The sequence below is a fragment of the Macrotis lagotis genome, chromosome 6 (assembly GCF_037893015.1).
Source record: "Macrotis lagotis isolate mMagLag1 chromosome 6, bilby.v1.9.chrom.fasta, whole genome shotgun sequence".
Lineage (NCBI taxonomy): Eukaryota > Metazoa > Chordata > Mammalia > Peramelemorphia > Peramelidae > Macrotis > Macrotis lagotis.
In genome coordinates, this window is record NC_133663.1 from 49,696,677 (window position 1) to 49,717,086 (window position 20,410).

Below are 20,410 nucleotides of genomic sequence, written 5' to 3' on the forward strand. Positions count from 1 at the left end.
CCTCATCTTGCAATGAAGAAACAGAAACTGAAAGATGTTAAATATCTCATCTACCTTTGGTGTCCACTTGTCACCCAGCATCTCTCCTGCAACTTTAAGAAGAAGCTGCAGGTGGTACCGTATTCATTCTCTGGTGTCTCAACAGATGACCTAAACCACATTGCGAGCAACTAATGGTCCTCAAATACATGGGTGAGTTGCAGGGATGTCTACTCCAAGTATGTGAAGACTTCTACTGGTGTAGTAGATGCATGAACACAATTTGTTTCAATAGTTATGAAGGCAGCTGAAGCAGATGTGGTATAGTCTTTAGAGCTAGGTCAGACTTAGAACAAGGTCATCCATTGTACTCTGGACCATTACCAATCATTACGAATTTTATCTTATCACTTGACTTTGATAAAAATGGGAAAGTGAGGCTGACCATTGGGCATTTCTGCCTCACTTTAATCCAATTCACATACAAGTCAACTCATCAACTCCAAGATGTAATTGACTGTCTTTGAAAATGAAGTTTGAGCAACAATGCATCAGTCACTTGATTTGTTGGGAAACAAGAATTTATTAAGCACTATGGAAACAAGAAAGGGAAAAGACAATGTCACCTCTTTAGTAACTGATAATCTAAGAGAAGAAGGCGACTTGGGAACAATTATTTTCAAACTCAGTGTGTGTGTGTGTGTGTGTGTGTGTATGTGTGTGTGTCTATATGTACAGAATAATAGAGACAATAAATAGAAAGAAGGTGCAAGCATTAAGAGTTATCAGGAAAGTTTTCATGTAGAAGGGGACAGGAAAGGAGCCAGGGAATACAGAAGGCAGAGATGCAGAAGGAAAAAGTTCCAGGAATGGGAGACAGTCAATGAAAATGCACAATTAGGAGACGAAATGTCTTCTTTTAAAAAAAAAAAAAAACTCAAATTGCATTCAAAGCACTTAACCCTCTCATCAGGGAGTACCCTATGTCACTGAAATCCCAGAGCTAGTATTTTTCCTTATACTAACCTATTCTATGAATGAGTGGTTCCTCTCTAATGCCAAAAGCAATATCTCCATTTTTTAAATCAATTTTCAGAGTTCATTAATTTCTTTGTAGGCATTGAAACAGAGCCATCTTTGGAAGATGAACTATCCAACCTGGAATTAGTTTTTGTTTGCATTAATAACTATTAATTTCTTCATTAGGCAACAAAAGAAATATACAAAGGAGAGGAGGAAAAGGAAAATAAGAATTCTATTGACTTCAGTGTGACAAAAAGCTTATTGTGGAGGGTATCATCCTAATTCCTCCAGAGATAGAAATACAAAACTGAAAAATCCTTTTTCTCACATAACATATTCAAGTAGATAGACAACATATCAAATCTGGTCTCAGACAATAATTCCCTAGCTGTGAGGCCTTGGGCAAGCCACTTAAAGCCATTTGCCTTGTAAAAACCTAAAAAAAATTTAGATTTCCAAAGTTAGAGAAAGTATTGCTTTCTAAGTAACAAAAAAAAACCACCATTACAAAGGTACCTAGGTAGGAGATGGAATGGGGGTGGGGAAGTTGACCAATTGGACTGAACTGAATGTGTGAGACATGGGAAAGATGAAGGAAGGCAGAATAGGGAGGAGGAAGTTGAAAGAAGAAAAAGGAGTGAAAGAATGAAAAAAGGAGGAATGAGAAGATGAAAGACCTAGAAAAGAAGGAGGACCAGGTACCAAGGGTGCTCCAAGTCATTTGTTTCCCCCAATTCAATAAACACAATAAAAAAAATAAGTAGTACCCTGGTGATATAAATAAGAAAGAGAAAGACAGTCTCCATCCTCAATGAGTTTACAATCTAAATGGGGAAGACAACACAAAATGGTGCTGGAAAGAGGTGCGGGAGATATAGGTCAAGGGAGCATCTTTTTACCATGAAGTTGAATTCAAAGAGCTGCAAATGGAGATTGAGTTTTCCTCACTTCATCAAGTCAGATTTTTCTATCCTATGTGCTCACCCCAAGCCAAATATCACAAATCTTAGTTTCAAATATGTATTTTCATGATAAAATATCCAACTCAGTACATCTTAATAAGCATTCCCCAGACACCCATAGAGTTCAGAGTACTAAGCTAGCCCCACTCATAGAGGGATAAAACAAAGCCCAGGGGAGATACCCATCAGCCAATAGAGCATCCACTGAACCATTAAAAAAAAAACAGGTAGATTATAAATTAAAGTGCAAACCACTGAGTTATGCAAGGCTACTAGCCTGAGCCTGGACTCAGTCACCACTCCCAGGACAATGTGTTAGGGAAGGCTGGCATGCTCATTCACCCCTTTTGCATCCAGCACCTGGGGTCCTTGGGGCTGGGCTGTGAGTTGTCTGGCTAATGCAGCAATCTGAATTGTGTGTGTGATATGGCTGCTGCGAGGGAGGGAGGCAGTTTCATGCAGAGAGCCACTGTATTCTCTACTGTACTGAGCTGCAGTGAGCCAGCTAGGGGCTGGCTGCAGTCTTTCAGGGAGACCGGCAGACCCTGGCAGATGTCTGGAGGACAGTGACCACAGTTCCCCCACAGGCAAGCAAGGCACTCCAAGAGCCAAAGTCCAAGGTGAGATGGGTTTCAGCTGATGGTAGTAGGTTTAAGCCACATTCCAAACCCAAAAGATTTTCATTAATGGGGGATAATAAGGAGCTCTGGGGTCTTGGGAATTTTCTTTTTGCTTGTTTTCTATTCTCCTTTAGTCTGCTTCTTAGCTGTAGCACAAAGAACTGAATGTAGGAGTAGTTCCAAGAAAGAGATGGAGAGAGAACTGAGGTTTCTCCCTAAGAAAGAGTAGGTGTGATGGAGAGGACTCCTGACTCTACTGCTTCCTACTACTGGGACCTTGGACAAGTCCCTTGATCCCTTTGAACCTCAGTTTACTCAATAATAAAATGAAGGACTTGATTAGTAGTACTTTTCTGTTCTATATCTATGGTTTTATTCTTCTCACTCACTTTTTAATTCAGAATTTCAAATAGTCACATCAGTCATATAAGATGTCTTTGAGTCTTTAAACATTTAGACATAACAATATGACTAAAAGGGAATTTAGCAGCCATCTAATCTGACTCCTCAGTATAAAGATAAGGAAAGAGGTCCACTGATGTAAAATGACTTATCCATGGTTAGAAATCTGGCTGAGAGCGGAGCTAGAGAGAGAAAAAAGATATCTTCCTTTACCTGACTCATGGTTCAGGGTTCCATTCCTTAACACCATATGCTTTCATCATTGACTTTCAGAATAATGGCTTTATTTGTTTGTCTGTTTGTTTGTTTCTACTTCCCTAGTACATGCACATTAGTCAACAAATATAAGAATTTTCTCTCTCTTTTCTATTATCTTTGGAAATAAAGACTGTTGGGAACTCTGACAGTTATGCATTAGGTGGGTTAAATTAAGCAAATGTCAAATGAGAGAAATACAATAAGTAGAGATTACTTCAACACTACTAATTCAACTTATTTTATTCCCCCTGAGGGAAATTTATAAATCTTAAATTGAAAGAGAATTTCGACAAACCATGGCTCTTTGCCTTTGCCTCAGTTCCAACTGACCTGGAATCTGGGAGATGTCATTTGCTCAGTGGATTCTCAATATGGGGAGTGCCTTCTAGGTCAAGTTTCTCCTGTGGGCTTTAGGTAGATGGGGGACTCCTCCAGACATATTTGTTCCAGAACCCTCTCCTTCTCTCAGTTTCACCCTGATGTTGTCCTGTATCTGGAATTAATATCTTTTTTTTGTAGGCATAAGGAGTTGGCAATAAGCACTGCACCTCTGACAACAGAAGGGCAAATAAAATCTTGAACTTATTTTTTCTTTTTTTAAATAGAACTCTCTATTAATGATAATTTTCAAGCACCTAGCAACAGAGGGAAGACAGAAGAGTTTTGCTACTATATTGATGTCTTTCAGATTCCAATTCTCCTTTTGGTTGGGGAAGGAGGAATCTATTTCTTTCTTTCCTTCTTTTTTTTTGCAAGGCAATGGGGTTAAGTGGCTTGCCCAAGGCCACACAGCTAGGTAATTATTAAGTGTCTGAGGTCACATTTGAACTCAGGTACTCCTGACTCCAGGGCCGGTGCTCTATCCACTGCGCCACCTAGCCATCCCAAGGAATCTATTTCTTACACTTTAGTGTAATATTAGTTTAAAACAATTAGCCCTTAGTAAAGATACCTTTGGGCATGAGAGTTATATAAAAAACAAACAAAAAATAAATCACAATTAAAATATCAAAAAAACTAGCCCCAAATGACCAATACCTAAATGAAAATATAACACCAGAATAGGATAAGAAAACTTAGTATGGTACAAAGGAAGAAAAACTAGATTTGAAGTCAAATATGGATTCAAATGAGATTAGATCAGATAACCTTTGAGATCTTTTCCAGGTCTAAATCTCTAATCTTAAATGATAGTACATCTAACAAACATAAAACTCTAAAGGAAGGGGTGGCTAGGTGGCCCAGTGGATAGAGCATCGGCCCTGGAGTCAGAAGGAACTGAGTTCAAATCCAGCCTCAGACACTTAATAATTACCTAGCTGTGTGGCCTTGGGCAAGCCACTTAACCCCACTGCCTTGAAAAAACTAAAAACAAAACAAAACTCTAAAGGAAGATCCATTTTAATATGCATTTATTAAGCCTAGAACACTACCAGTCATTGGAAGAGATAATGTAAATAAGATATTGTCTGTTCTCATATACATCTGGGTTAAATTCTAATAGGAGGGACAAGATGCACACTTAGCTAATTAAAATATTAAATGATACATAGAAATATATAGAAAAAAGTATAATGACTTATGGATGTATGAAGGGGAAAAGTCTGTTCCTGACTGACTAATAAGAATAGACTTCCAAAGAAGGTCCCTTTGGACTGAAACTTTTAGAATGATAAGAATTTTGATAGGCAGAAATGTGGGAAGGAGGGAGTGAAGGGTGGTGGTGGAAATGATATATTCCAGATGAAGTCAGGCTATAAATGGCTAACTAATCTTTACACTTGACACAGTTAAAACAATGGAAAAAGAGAAAGTCCATTCCCTCAAGGATTTTACAGTCTTTAAAAATAAATGAGAACTCTACATATTTAAAGTAAAGAAGTTAAAATGGGTACAAGATGATTAGGTTGTATGCAGGAGATTGGTTATTCCCTTTTTAAAGATCTTACCCATGAGATAACTAGTACCCCAGAAAATAAATTCAGTAATAATTTTGTCAGTCCATTTCAAAGGGAAGGGGTTATCTTAGGTCTACTAGGATTAATGAATAGAAAATCAAAGACACCCTTATAAGGCAACTTGCTTCAGGGATGATCTCACTTTCTTTTTTTTCCCCCAACATAACCTACTTTAGATTCAGAGTCATTTAGCCTAGATTATGCTTGATCCATACTCATTTGGTCTTTCCCCACTTTGGGATGTTATAAAATATGAAGGAATAAAATGATTCATCAGTTTAGCTTCCAGCCGTCTTATTTTGTTGGGCATACCTCCCTAATCTTTTCCTTCTGGGAGAGATTGCCACTTATTGCCCTTCTCTTTCAGCAGCATTTACCCTCCAAATATACTTAAGCCAGGAATATAATAAGCAAACACATTACTTCAGAGAAACTAATTTCTTTAGACCAAATGGTGATGAACCATAAACTAACTTAAAGGAAACGAGCATTGGAGAAGCAGATTCACAATTCTGCCAAGAAAATCCAAGTCTGAGTAGAACAAGTAATGGAAAATATAGTAATCTTGTGTATTTATTCTTAGCCATAGGAATGGGGCATGCCCTCTATATCTTTATCTTTAGGACTTCTAAATAGCTCAAGTAGGATCTTGAATTTTTTCTCCCTGTATTTGTAGTAATAGTTATGACCACAGCAATATGAGGCAGTTTCTACCAGGACTCTGAAAAATGTCTGTGTTCTCTCTATTAATGGGTTTCTTTTCCTCTAGATATTTTAGGAATGAGAGGGATTGAGTCTTACGGTGACCTCAGAAGAGTAACACTAAACAGTCCCATGACATACGAACACATTGAATAAATGAAAAATAAATAGAAAAAATAGTTCAGAGAATTAGAGCAGTAGGAGTTGGGAGGTGTTGGCGGCTGTCAGGAAAGGCTTCATTTAGATTGTGGTAATTGAGCTGCGTATTAAAGGAATCTAGGAATTCTAAAAGAGAACAGTGAGCATAGAGGATGGCAAATATTAAATCAGTAGGGAGGGGAAAGGGAGTATGATATGAAAGGCATCCGGTTTGGCTTCATTGGAGAGTTTGAGGAGGTGGGTAGCAAAATGAGGCTAGACAAATAGGCTGGGATCAGGTTATAAAGAACCTTAAAAGAGAAACAAAGGAGATAAATTTAACAGGGCCATGTCACCTTCTGAAAAGACTTGAAGACTAAGCTCAAGAGTTTGAATCTTACTCAGTTAACAACAAAAGTAGACTTTAAATAGAGCAATGACACTACCAGGTTTATTCATGAAAGATTCATTTTCAAGTAGCATGCGTAACTTATTGCCATACAATATTAAAAAAAGATTATGGATACTATTAAATATATGTGGAATTGAGAAATAGTCAAAAATAAGAGGGGTTATGAAGAAATGGATTGTGATCCAGTCTCAAAAAACGAAATCTTGGATTCATGTTCTAGTTTACAGATATACTTGGTGTGGATGAGTCCCTGGTTGAATTAGTGATGCTCATAATGTTTCCAGATAATTTTCTAAAACTTCAAGTTCCAAAACATTTGCAGTTCTTCATTGGTAAAGGGAGTTCATTTGCAGAATATCACTGACACTATTGACCCAAAAGAAAAAGAAAACCTTTCTTTTAAATGTGTCAAATAAACTTTGTTGTAAATTATATACTTCAAAAGTCACTCAAAAAAACACAGATTTATCATCTGTTATGTGTCAGACATTCTCCTAAGAAGGCAAAAAAATTGTTCCTGCCTCCATGGAGCTTGCAGGCTAATGAACTAATTGTTCATGCTGAAGCTTGTTGCTTAGTAGCAAGGGTATCTAATAATTTCATGAAAAAAAAAAACATTAGAGAAGCAATAGTTTCATTTTTTCCCTTTTGTTCATGATGTAGACATAAGCCTTTATTTTCCCACAAAATGTCAAGCTCTTGGAACATAGGAATGATGAATTCTTTGGCTTTGTACTTCCTTACAAAACCTAGTAAAAAAATTGGAACATAAAAATATTTAAATATTTGTTGAAAGAATGGTATCACCACCACCTTGGCAACAAAAGTTTGAGTAAAACACAACACATTTGGTGCCTGGTATATTTGTGAACATCTTAGATGTTAGAAGGGGAGTAGTACTTGAAGTGGAGGGAAGACTATTGCATAGAAGTCGTCTTCACAATTTACTCTGAGATCATCATTTTATAGATTCTCTTAATCCATTACTCTCATTTTACAAATGAATAAACTAAGTCCTAAGAAGGTAAATGATTTGTCCAGGGCCACACAGGTAATAAGTGACTGAGCTTACGTTCAAAACAAAAACTAAATCCAATTTTTTTTTGTCATGCCACATTTGGTTTTAACTAGCAATAAAAGTAGGAATATTTAAACATAAGTCCATAGGATACTTGGATACTCTGCCCCCTAATCCAAGTTTAGAGATGAGCTCAATTTTACTTAGCATCTTTATAAATATCATGACTGACAGTAGTTTTGTTAAGGTAGTAAAAATCAAAGATGACAATAAGCTACAAAGAGGATAATGCACAAGGTTATACAAATGAATATCAAAATGACTAGACCTGTTTTTTTTAAGAATCATTTTTTGCTTGCTTTATAAATTGTAGGAGAGGAATCTGGAAACTTCACTATAAAAAGTCCTTGATAATAACCTGTCAGTTGTTTTTGCCTTTCCTGTTGAAGTGGAAAGTCAATGTGTCATTTCCTTGTGCAGTGAAAACTAAGGATGATTTAACAGCCCTTGTTTCTTAGTGACTCTATTTTTGTCTGATACTGTACATGTGACTGCATCTGTAAGTATTAATCAATTGAGGCAAGAGGGAAAGGGAAAAGGGGAAAATGCTGAATCTGATCTTTCTTTTCTAGATGATTTTCACTAGGATAGATGCCATCATTTTGAATGTTATTGTTACCATCTTCAAGAATAAGAATTTTTACTGAGCCCCCTTAACTTTAAAAATGGAAATTACTGAATGATATTCAGTCAACTTTAGAGTCAGAAAGACCTGGATTCAAGTCTCACCTTTGATACATATTAACTCAGACCCTGGACAAATCATTTGAATTCTTAATGTTTAGATAATTCTCTAGAATAGTCTGCATTGCTAAAGGGGGTTTCCTTACTAGGAGAGTCTTGCACCAAATAAATTCACAAATCTGGATGGAAAATAATGATAACCTATTTGAAGTTGTAATTCCTTGAACATCATTATAGGAGACCTGGACTTTCCAAATTGAAGTCCATTACAATTCTATTCTAAAAAAATAATTTAATTAATTTCAAAGTTAATTAAAAACCTGAGGATTATTCTTGATCTTTTAGTTTATGATATTAAGATTTGCAAAATTTACCATTAAAGAAACACTTTTCTCCCCTGGCATGTTTTCCCCACTGTGTGAGTCTTCCCTGAGCATGAAGGTGACCTGGGTTTCAAATTCCATGATATTTTTTAAAGCTCCTATACAATGTTCTAAGTTTGGAAATATAAAGATAAAAACAACAAAGTCCTTGTCCTCCGGAAGTTTACCTCCCATTGCCAGGATGAGAATTGCATGACATCATCATCATCAACATCATCATTATCATAAATAATAGTAATAATAGATGATTGCATAACACCATTATCATCATCATGAATAATAATAATGATGATGATAATAATAATAATAAAGACCAAAAGTTGGAAAGTTTGGTAAATGAGAAACCTAGGATTAAATAATTCATTGATTTGTTCCAAATAGTAAATGTCAGAATCCAGGAAAGAATCTAACAGCTTGAGATTTTGTGGTGGGGGGAGGTCAGAAGAGGGGAATGAGAAAAGTATCATTGAGAAAATGGCACTTGATTTAGCTTTGAAGGAAAAAAGGATATCAAGAGGGAGAGATGAGGGTCAAGAGCCCCAGGAATGGAGGGCTAGTCCATACAAATTAATAAATCTGAGAGATGGCAAGTCAAGTTCTTAGGCATATATGATTTTTTTAGACATATATGGCATCCCTTTCAGTTTAGGATTCTGCAGATATGGCATGGAGAGATAGTCAAAAATTCCATGAAAGATTTCGCACTACTTTTGGAAATACAATTCAGATTCAGCCACTCCTTTATTCACCACTTTGAGAAGGAAATATTGGTAGACGCAGGTGGGGAGGTGTGTTACAGTTTTATGCTTTTTGATTTCATTTTCAGTGAGATTGTCTTGAAGAAGCAATAGCTCTACTGGGTCTTCTCATCCATATGGCAAAGGCTGCCAGGATAGACCCAATGATAAACTCAATTTTTGTTAGGCAAAGTCCAGATGGGCTAAATTTGAAGAGAAATTTACAGCAATCAGATGCTAGCTAATGAATCTGGCTGTGCACAGAAACTCATGAAGCCATTAACTGTAGCATGGAATGTTAGTCAAGTATTAAAGCATCTGTGTATTTTGTATTACAGCGATGACGATTTCATAAACTATCCTAACACTGACATTGTCAGAATCTACTGCCATATACTGTCCAGTTGGCTGCTCCTTTTTTTAGGAAAGATGTTTATAAGCTGAAGGGTATCTTATGGAGAATTAGGATGGTCATAGGATCAAGGAAACATAAAACCTTAAGTTACAAGTCACCTTGTCTAACTCCCTCATTTTTACAAACTGAAGAAATCAAGGCACAGAAGGGTTACTTTGATTTGTTTAAGGTCACAAAAATTGTAATGATCAGAGTCTGAATTAAAACTCAGATTCTCCAACTCCAACTTCAGCCTTCTCTCTGATGTCCCATACTGGTTAAGGGTTTTTAGTTCAAGCCAAAAAAGATTCAATTGAATAATCTGGGAAATGTTTAGTCTGGGTCAAAAAAGACCTGAAAAAAAAATCTATAAAGGTGTTCAAGTATTTGAAAGATTATCACTTGAAAGAGAGTTGCCTCTTGTTTTGTTAAAACAAGGAAAGAAAACCAAAGAACAGTGAGTCTAAATTACAAAGAGAAAAAATATGCTTGTCATCAAGAATTATTTCCCAATACTCATAATTATTAAAGTAGAATGAGATCCTCCCCTGGGTTTTTATGGCAAAGGAAGGATGACCACACCACTGGGTATATTGTGGGGTGGTGGGGTTCTGTTTTAGGTTAAACCAGATAGCCTCTCAAGTCATTTCAAAAATTTTACAATTTATTTTTGCTTTTTTTGGTAAGGAAACGAGGCTAAGTGACTTGCTCAAGGTCACGCATCTAGGCAATTTTTAAGTGTCTGAGGGTGGCTTTGAAACTCAGATCCTCCTGACTCCAGGGCCAGTGCTTTATCCACCTAGCTGCCCACTAAATTTTTACTATTTTAAATGGTTTTAGGTAATAACAGCTATGTGTTTACATCATCGGCATTCCTATGATGTACAAATGAACTAGAGTTTGGAAACCCCTTTTAAACTGTACCACTTTAAAAATATCAGCTTTTATTAAAATGAAGAATTATTGCCAGGTCTTTGGTTAAGAATGGTTAACAATTAAAGCACTGTTTCCATTGGCAAGTGCGATAAACTTTATGATTTCTAGGAATACATGGGAAAAAAACCAACAGCAAAAAAAACAAAGAAAGCCAGTGTAAGGATTCAAGTTCAAGGGGGAAGTACTGATAAACAAGATACAAGTGTTTATCTAGAATGTATGGCAATGGTATGCTGTTGGATAAGAAATCCAATAAACTTGCTCTTTTAATCTATGTAGGGAGATCATGGCAGGGTGGGGTAAGGGGGCAAGAGGGAGGGAATGATGAATTTCCCTTGGAATCATATTATTTTCAAACTGGAAAGGACCATAGAGATCCTCCACTGAAGTTCAGTTCATTCTGTTTATATGACCTGAGGTTCAAAGAAGTTAAATGACTTTCATTAATATATTAGTATTAGTTCATTGCAAGTAGTATATAACAGAGATATTTGCCAGCTGTGTGACCCTGGGCAAGTCAAAACCTGGACCTTAATTTTCTAGTATGTAAAATAAGAGACTGAAAGTCAATGGTCTCTAGTGTCCCTGTAACCCTAAATCTACAAGTCTATAATAATTTTTCCCTAGGGGCTATTAGAATAAAGGAGGTGCTTTCTAGGCACATGAACTATTACAATAGCCTCCTAAATGTTTCCTCTGCTGCTCATTTCTCTTACATCCAAGTCTCCTAAGACAAAAGAAACAAAAAAAACCCATCAAGATTAATTTTCCTACAAGTCATTACTCTCCAGTTTAAACATCTTCAGTGGCTTTCCACTACCCATAGAAAGAAATACATACCTTTTAGCCTGGCAGTCAAAGTCTACCACAAATGATAAATTAAAAAAGACTGTATTAAGTCCCATTTGATACCATAAACGATTGATATCATTTTGGTCCCCTTCTATGTGAAGGACAAACAACTACAGCAACTATGTAAAGCAATGGGAATGCAAATATAAAAGCGAAAATCCATGTCCTTAAATCTTTTCTGATCTGTTATGGTATGGGAGGGTAGGAGGTTTGTAACGAGTCTATATGTAAATTCAGGATTTTAAAAAAAATAATTTGAGGAAAGTTTACTAAAAGGGAGGGTCGGGTTGAGATTGACCAAAAATAACTTCTTAAAGAGAGGGAAGAGTGCTCTAAGCATGAAGACTTTCCTATGCTCGTGGAGGTTTATGGGCAGAGAACAACTCGTAGAACAAAATAAATCAAAATAAATTGAGGTGGTGTATAAAGGAAAACTAGGGTATCAGTAAAGAATAGGAGATTGGAATCATGTCGTTTTTTTAAATGTCTTTAAATGCCAATCAGTAATTTAGCCTAGAGGCTGCGGAGTCACTCAAGTTTTTGGAGCAAGGGTTTCTCCCATAGTCACACAATACTTACGGACTTTTTGGCAGACCCCATCTTCTTTCAATCGGAAGTCAAAAAGATGAGAGTCTTGCACACAGTAGGCACTTACATTCAGTAAATTTTTGTTGCATTGTTCCTGGGGGAAGGAGGGAAGGAAGGAAGGAGGGAGGGAGGGAAGGAAAAGAAAAAGGAAGAGAGAGGGAGGAAGAAAGGAAAAGAAATAAGGAAAGAAATAAGGAAAAGAGAGAAAAAAGAAAAAGAAGGGAGGAAAGAAAAGTAGAGGAAAGAGAAAGAAAAGGAGAAAGAAAAAGAGAGAAAAGAAAAAAGGTGAAAGAGAGAAAGAAAGGAAGGAAGGAAGAAGAAAGAAAGAAAGAAAGAAAGAAAGAAAGAAAGAAAGAAAGAAAAAAAAAGAAAAAAGAAAAAAAGAAAGAAAGAGAAAGAGGCAGCAAAAGAAATAATTTACCCTTTGAGTATTGAAGCCAAGTGGCGCAGTGGAACATGGCAGGAGGGGAGAGAGAGAGAGAGAGAGAGAGAGAGAGAGAGAGAGAGAGAGAGAGAGAGAGAGAGAGAGAATCCTATTCTGCCAAGGAAGGTGATAACATGAAACCAGATGCCCCTTCTGGGTTTTTGACAGGAATGGCTTCCTGGGTAATGAACCTGCCAAAGCCTAGATAGAGACTGGGCAGGAACCAGAGTTGTGGCTTCCATATTTCCTGGCTCTATGTTAATGCTCCTTGAACTCAATTTTAGTTTTTCCTAGGAAAGCCTAAGCCCAATGTAATAGAAATATCAATAGAGCTAGTACTTTACTCATATAATAAAGTTAATATGCACTTGTTAAATTAAAATGAATTCAAAGGAAATTAATTGAATTTTTAATATTTACAGTAGAAATTGAACTGTTACTTTGTACTGGCATCAGAAAAGTTGACAAGCCTCTGATTTGTATTCAAAATTTCTTGTTGATTAGCCCAGTTAATCAACAAGAATTGATTAATCTTCAATATATACTAGGTATTAAAAGACTAATTCTACTTAAAACAAGTCATAAGCCTTCTTAGTTGTGACATGCTCCTTCAAAAACAAACAACAACCCATGATAAACAATACTCAAGGTTGCCTAAAACTACTCAAGAGTATTTGAATGAAAGTATGTATATTTGCAAAGTTCTATACTATATTCTAAACTTTCAAACAAATATAAATCGTTATAATTACTTCTTTTTAGTTTGCTTTTCTTCATTTGGAAGTAAAATTTCTGCATTTTCTACAAGTTATTGCCCTTACATTTAAATCATTTAAATGTAAGGGAGACAGTACACACACACACACACACACACACACACACACACACACATACACAGAGAGAGAGAGAGAGAGAGAGAGAGAGAGAGAGAGAGAGAGAGAGAGAATATGGGAATATCAATTTGACTTACATTATTTGAAGTGATGGCCTGAAATATATCTGGGTTAAAATTTTGCAGATATTGCAGTGGGTCCTCCCAGTCCAACAGCTGTAAATCATATTACTCAGTACAACAAACCAGGTGAGCATCATCTTCATGGTGACTTAGTCACCTGTGATAGAAGAAATATGAGCTTCCAGGTCAAGGTTATAGTCCCTTTTTTTTCGATGTACAATATAGGTAATTAGAGTATTTACATATTGATTTGTAAATTGACTAGAGTTCTGTATTTTATAATGTGTCTGCTATTGTCTCAAATGAGCCATTTTTAAAAAAGTAGACTGTGTTTCTGAATCTAAAAATAGTAGAAATGGTATCTTCCTCTAAAGGGAAAAAATTAAGGTTGAAGTTCATAAACTTCTTAGTGAGGTATAACTGAGATTAGATGGCCTCTGAGTAATTATTTAGTTCATAATAAAACAAAATTCAAAAGAATATGGGCAATTTGACAGTTTTTTTTGTTCTCTGTTATTTTAAATTTGCTTTTAAAACTGGAGAGTCATTTATATCCTTTATAAAAAGAAGCAGGCTTGTGAACGGAAGCTATGTAGCCCAACAATTAGAAAGAAAAAAAATTGTTCCAGTCTCATAATGTGAAAAAAATGCACATACAGACACATGCACAAATACACACACATCATGTAATTATTAGAAGAATAGTGGGGCAAGATGGAATCTTTTACTGAGAAGTAGCTTGTGCTCTACTATTTCCTCATTTATATGGGTTTTGAATTCTTTCCTCTGCAACCAAGGTATCAGATGACTGACTTTCAGTCATGTTTACTGTATAAGATAGCATCATCATCTCCCCCTGTTGTCCACGTTCATCAAGTACAGCGTATGGGAACTGTAGCAAGGCTCTCACTTCTTCAGTTATTTTGTAAGCTGACAAGAGGTAGACAGGCACCTTCTGAAGTTTTACACATGCTGTGTTTTCTCTCATTGCTGCAACAAGAAAAGCCATTCCTTTTAACCTGGCTCCCTTTGAAGAGGTGACTCAGACGTCTTCATGGCCTCTCAAGGTAAGAGTATGGGGGAAGATTATTTATACACATACATGTATAGTTATATATAGATATAGATATAGATATAGATATAGATATAGATATAGATACACATACACATATATACATATGTAGATGTAGATATATGTGTATATGTGCATGTACATATATACATGTGTATGTGTAGATATATGTGTATCTATGCATGTACATATATATATATATATATATATATATATATATATATATATATAGTTCTAGCAAATATTCCTCCTCCTATCCTGATTTCTTTAAATTGATCAGATTTCTATAGCTAGTCAGAGAGGAAACAGGTACTTTTTTTTAAAAAATAGCTGCTGTTTCATCTTTAGAATGGTTCCAATGTTATCTAAAATTGGTCCTGGTAAAATGAAAAATGTTCAGATTCAAATAATATTTTCACTGGTTTGAGTATTGAATTAATAAGAAGGATTTCTCACAGAAACACTTAGATGACATGACATTAAAAGACATCCAATTATTTAGAAGTTCCCAGGTTATAGGGATTCATAGACTGCCTTCTATGTAGAGGTTAGAAAGTGTTAAAGGGTGGGACTGAGAGTATTCTCCAATTTTGAAAAATATATATATTATATATCCTTTTGGGCCTTTAATATAAGAACAATGATCCTTTAAAAATAACCACAGAAACTTCTTTTAGGAAAAAGAAGTCCTCATTAGAACTGACTTAGTTCATTTTATGAAGTCAGTGTGTTGTTGCCTTTTGGTAGTGACAACTGCATTTGATAAGCTACAGATAATGCTGGCAAAGTATAGTGTAAGAAGCTTTTGTCACTTTTGCCACACATCAAATATTATAGGCAAAGTGAAATTTTTATCTTATTTTAAGCAAACTGATAAATAGTGTTGAATGGCCTCCTCTTATAACTTCTTCCCCTTTCCTTCCCACACCAATAAAGTTTGTCCTCATTGTCCCTGAAATACTATAGAAATATCATTAGTGTCTTCTGACTTTGAAGCACCTTTCAAATAACAAGGGATGCTCTTATTTTTTTCTGGTAGTAAAGTCACAAGGTATATTTTTGCTTATGCCCCCTATGGAAATTATAAGAAACTTGCATTTCATTATCAAGAGAAGCTATTAAACTCAGGCTCTAATGAAAAGTTTTATCATGACAGGGTACAATTAGCATTCTTGGTAAGAAATTTCTAACCTAATTACAAATGAGATGATCAGACCCACAATTTGATCAACACCCAAGTCTGACTTAAAACCTATTTACTGATTGTTTATATTTGATTCCTAATCAAATAATCACTTTTGTGAATTAGACATCAAATGTCTGAAGTAAGTTTTCCTTTTCCTTCAAAGTTTAGAACAGTCTTGCTTCTCAAGTGGCACTTGCAGAACTAAACAAAATGTAAAACACTCGTGAACCAGAGAAACCATGAATTTTTTAATATGTTTGTGCTTCAGTTTTATATATTTTAAACCAAACAAGGGAGTGGGGTATTGGATAGCAGTGGGAGGAGATGTAACAAGGGTTTTTACTTTTATTCAAGGCTGACATTCACATTTGGTCCCCAACACTTCTCAACTTCATAAAACACAAGTTAGAGGAACGGCTATAGCCTGTGAGGTAAAGTGTTGCCTAGTTTATAAAATATTTATAAGGTAGTTATACATTTTTAAAAGAGTAGATAGAAATTCAAAGCAAGATGGAAATTCAAAGAATTTCCTTCTTCTTCTGGTGGTCTAAGACTTTGAAGGAAGCAGGGACTAGAAAGGAAGATTAAGATCAAAATATCATCAATCCACCAGGAAAAAAGCTAGAATATTCAAATAAATGGAAATGATCTAACTCAAGGTTCCAGGCTTAAAGGGAAGCTTTCCAATTGAAAATGGATATTCTAGTATTGGTAACACATTGCATTGTGCCGAAATTTTGTAGCACATGGAAAGTATCTAAATCTATTTAGAGACTTGAGGACCCCTGTTCAACTGAAATGGTTTAGAATAATAGAATATCTTAGATTAATTAAATATTTACAACTGAGAATTTAGGTTACATTATTGACTTTATTTGCTCCTGCATTTTTAGGAGACAAATTTATATCTTTCTTGGGAGTAATTTAACTTAATGATAGTATCACAATATTTTAAATTTAAAAGGACTTAAAAGCCCATAATCATTATAGGATTAAAGGACTTAGAGGTGAAAGCAAATGTAAAGGTTATGTAGTCCATTTTACAGATGAGGAAACTGAGGACCAAAAAATGGTATGTATGTATATACCTAAGGACACAGAGTTAGTTAAATGACAGGAACAGAAGTTAACTCCAATACCTTCCACTGAACTAGGACACTGAAGCCAAGAGAGGTAAATTCCTTGATCTTGTAACTCAAACCTCAGGAAAATGAATGTCAATTTGGGGTGGCTAGGTGGTACAATGGATAGAGCACTGGTCTTGGAGTCAGGAGTACCTGGGTTCAAATCTGACCTCAGACACTTAATAATTACCTAGCCATGTGGCCTTGGGCAAGTCACTTAACCCTATTACCTTGAAAAATCTAAAAAAAAAAAGAATGTCAATTCAAGTAGAATTTTTGCTTCTAGTGGGTCATACTACAATGGACTATACAGTTAATGTTACATATGAAATATTTCCTCCCATGTTATTACTTTTTACTTTAATCCATTTAAACTGCTTATTAAAGTAGTGATCCTTTGTACAGAGCCACTTAGTTGACAACTGTAAGAGCAGCCAAGTGATTTGATGGATAGATATACACACACCTGTAGATTGACATTAGAACTAAAATATACCTCTTGCTAGGGTTAGAGCTAGTCAGTGAATGACAACCAGTTAGCCCAAGGCCCCTGGGAAAAAACAGACAAATTGCTAATACTCACAATGGTCTCTGATGGCTATAAATATAATATAAACTAGGGAGTAATGGGGCAAAGGAGAGTTCCATAGTAAACCCTCAAGGACAGGAAATAAAAGAGATAGATTAGTCAAGAAAGAATTCATGGAGATTTTGAAGAAAGGATGAGTTTGGATGGTTCTGAAAGGTTGAGATAGGAAAGGACTGAATTCCAGGAATGGAAAGGGGGCTACATAAGTCCATGGAGAATGACAAACAGTGTGTGTCCAGAGGTTTGTCTAAAACATAGCAGACATGAAAGAAAGCAAAGTGATATTGAGGGGGGGACCTTAAATGCTAAATAGGGTATGATGGTATTTTAACTTACTGTCAAGTAGGAGTTACCAATGTTTTTGGAACAGGCACTTTTCCGACCTGAGTTATACAAAAATGATGGTGACATCCAAATGAAGGAAGAATTGCAAAGAAGACTGGAGGTAGGCAAGCCAGGTGGTCTATTATAATAGTATAGTGAAAAATAGCAGGGTCAGATCACAGAGATGCTATAAAGATAGAGTCAGACCAGATTGGGGAGGTGGTGGGGAAGAGGGCCCAAAATGAAACATGAGAGACTTCAAAGCTGACTGAATGGGACAATAGTAATAGCGTTCACAGACAATAAGAAAATTTGGAAAATAGAATAGAATTTGTATTGTTATTGGAGAGAGGTGACTTCAGTTTTGAGTATGTTAGCAACAATAGCAGCATTTCTATTGCCCTTTACAAAGTACTTTAATGTAGACCCACTTAGTCCAAGCAAGATCTCAAAAAGACATTGTCAACAAATGGTTATCTAGTCTTTGCTTGAGTAACTTATTGAGACACTTTGGGGAAGTTCCAATTATTAGGAGGCTGAGTTTTATTTTGTTTTGTTCTACTTCCTCCTAACCAAAAGCCTAAAGTTGCCTCTTTACTTCTTCTACCCATTGTTCCCTGGCTGAATTTAGCTCCTTGATAGATACTAGTATATGGCACCTGAGAATATCTTTCTTGAGCCTTCCAATCTTAAACATTCATTACATTGTAGAGTCAATGACAGAATTTTAAATTTTATATGTAAATTCTAAGAGGATATGCTTGTGGCATGATAGAGAAATGAAATTTGCCATTGATGAAGATAAAAAAAAAATCTGTAGAGTAGAAAGAGCATGGCAAGAATACTACTTCTTGAGTAGAATTCTTTTATTCAAGGAGCTTACAAGTAATGGAAGAAGACAATGCACAAGGAGGAATTGGAAATTAGGAGAGGTAAGGGGGGGATGTAGGCAATGTAGCAGATGAGGAAAAGGAGGAGTGCAGAAAGAAGGTAAAGAATCTGGTGTTCTTCCTGAAATGGTAATTCTAGGAAAGAGCCACCATTCAGGAGAGCATTTCCTCAGGATAGGAGAGTTCTCCAGTATGGGAAGATGAAGACAGGGAAAAAGAGGCACCCAGAGAGAGGTATAAGTCAGGGCTGTCCTGTCAACTTGTCTACCTGGTCATTGACAATTCAAAGATAATACACATGAAAGTTCTTTGTCATTTGTATGGCACTATACTGATTTTAAATTTTACATGCAAATTCCAAGAGGAATGAAATTTGCCAATGATGATGATAACAGATTTGAAGGAATGGAAGAAAATGCTTTTCTAAATTGGGAAGGGACTAGAGCATGGATAGAAAACAGAGACAGCTGGTCCATACAACTAGGTAGACAATCCAAAGACTGGTACAATATAATCTCTACATTTGTCTATACCTCTTCAACCAAAGCTTTTCAGCCACTTCTGACTTCCAAGAGAATATTCTACAGTAATCTGACCACAAAATTTACCTTTTATCCAATTACTAAAAATGAGAGTATAGTTAACCAATTCAGGCCTCATCTCCTCTATGGTACTTCTTTGATCCCTGATAGAAGTTCTAATGAGGAGGGAAAGCAACAAGAGATTTCTTTTATAGATTAATATAACAAACACATTAAAATTTAAATGAAAATCAAAACAAAGAGCAACCTCAAAAAAAAGGTCCTGACTTTTAAAAATTATATATGACTTCACATCTCTTGCAGATGATAAGAATCAGAAAAGTCAAGGCCTTCCTGGTTTTCTTCCGGGCTATCCTGACCCAGATCACGGTCGTCCCATGGTGTCTTCGAATTCAAGGAAGCAAGTATCACTACCGCCTCTCCCACCACCTGTCAATCTCCCTCCTGGTCTAGAATACTTGAGTCAGGTGTTTTATTTTTCTGCTTCTATGATTTCCATTCCCCCATGCCCCAACATCCCAGAATGAATTGATGCTTAAGACATTGAAAAAAGATTCAATAGCTTATTTGATGTTCCATGAAAAAAATCAGTTTCACATTATAAAATGAGTGCAAATATTTTGGTTTTCCTTAATTCTTCCCTAAAAATCATACAATTTTGTGGGATCTTTTTTCCTACAAATTCTTGGTTTGTGCTTTTGATTTCACTATAGAATATTAATTCTGAAAGTATATTTCAGATCAAATTTATTTTCTATTTTTCATTTGCTCCTGGTTTATTTTGGTTGACAGGTGAAAATATATTTGTACATTGGTCTTTCAATCTATTAAATCAATATTACTTTGAGGGTAATTAATTTTATGATCTGTTCTCAGAACTAAATAGAAATTTCTATTTTAGCCACATATAAAAGAAAACAGATGCAGGTATCAATGGTCCAATTGTTAAAGCATAAGATATTCTATATCAGTCCCATACATATAATTTACAAAATCATTGATATTTTCATCGACTAATACATAAAGGGAAAAAGTAATTAAATGATCAAAATATAGATTTTTATGAGAATTAATGTTATGAGAACTTAAGAAAGGTTGTAAATGTGAGAAGATTTCAGTACATATTGTGATAAATTCAAGCTATATAGTTGACAGTCTTAAATATAAAAATAGTTAAGCATTCTTTGCATTTAAATGT

General features: G+C 35.6%; 1 protein-coding gene and 1 long non-coding RNA gene across 2 annotated transcripts in view; one reads left to right on the forward strand and one right to left on the reverse strand.

The window, feature by feature from the left end:
• The window catches only part of LOC141491643 (uncharacterized), a 53,621-nt gene extending 41,051 nt beyond the window's left edge, over positions 1-12,570 (reverse strand). Inside the window, exons 1-2 of the long non-coding RNA XR_012469690.1 lie at positions 12,528-12,570; positions 12,098-12,200 (exon numbers count right to left, since the gene is read on the reverse strand). This is a non-coding gene — a long non-coding RNA (uncharacterized LOC141491643). The remainder of the gene's footprint in view (positions 1-12,097; positions 12,201-12,527) is intronic.
• A 1,766-nt stretch (positions 12,571-14,336) lies between these two features.
• PLSCR5 (phospholipid scramblase family member 5) overlaps positions 14,337-20,410 on the forward strand; it is a 32,480-nt gene continuing 26,406 nt past the window's right edge. Inside the window, exons 1-2 of the mRNA XM_074191120.1 lie at positions 14,337-14,552; positions 19,516-19,679. Of these exons, the coding sequence (XP_074047221.1) occupies positions 14,540-14,552; positions 19,516-19,679 (177 nt within the window). The 5' untranslated portion in view covers positions 14,337-14,539. The remainder of the gene's footprint in view (positions 14,553-19,515; positions 19,680-20,410) is intronic.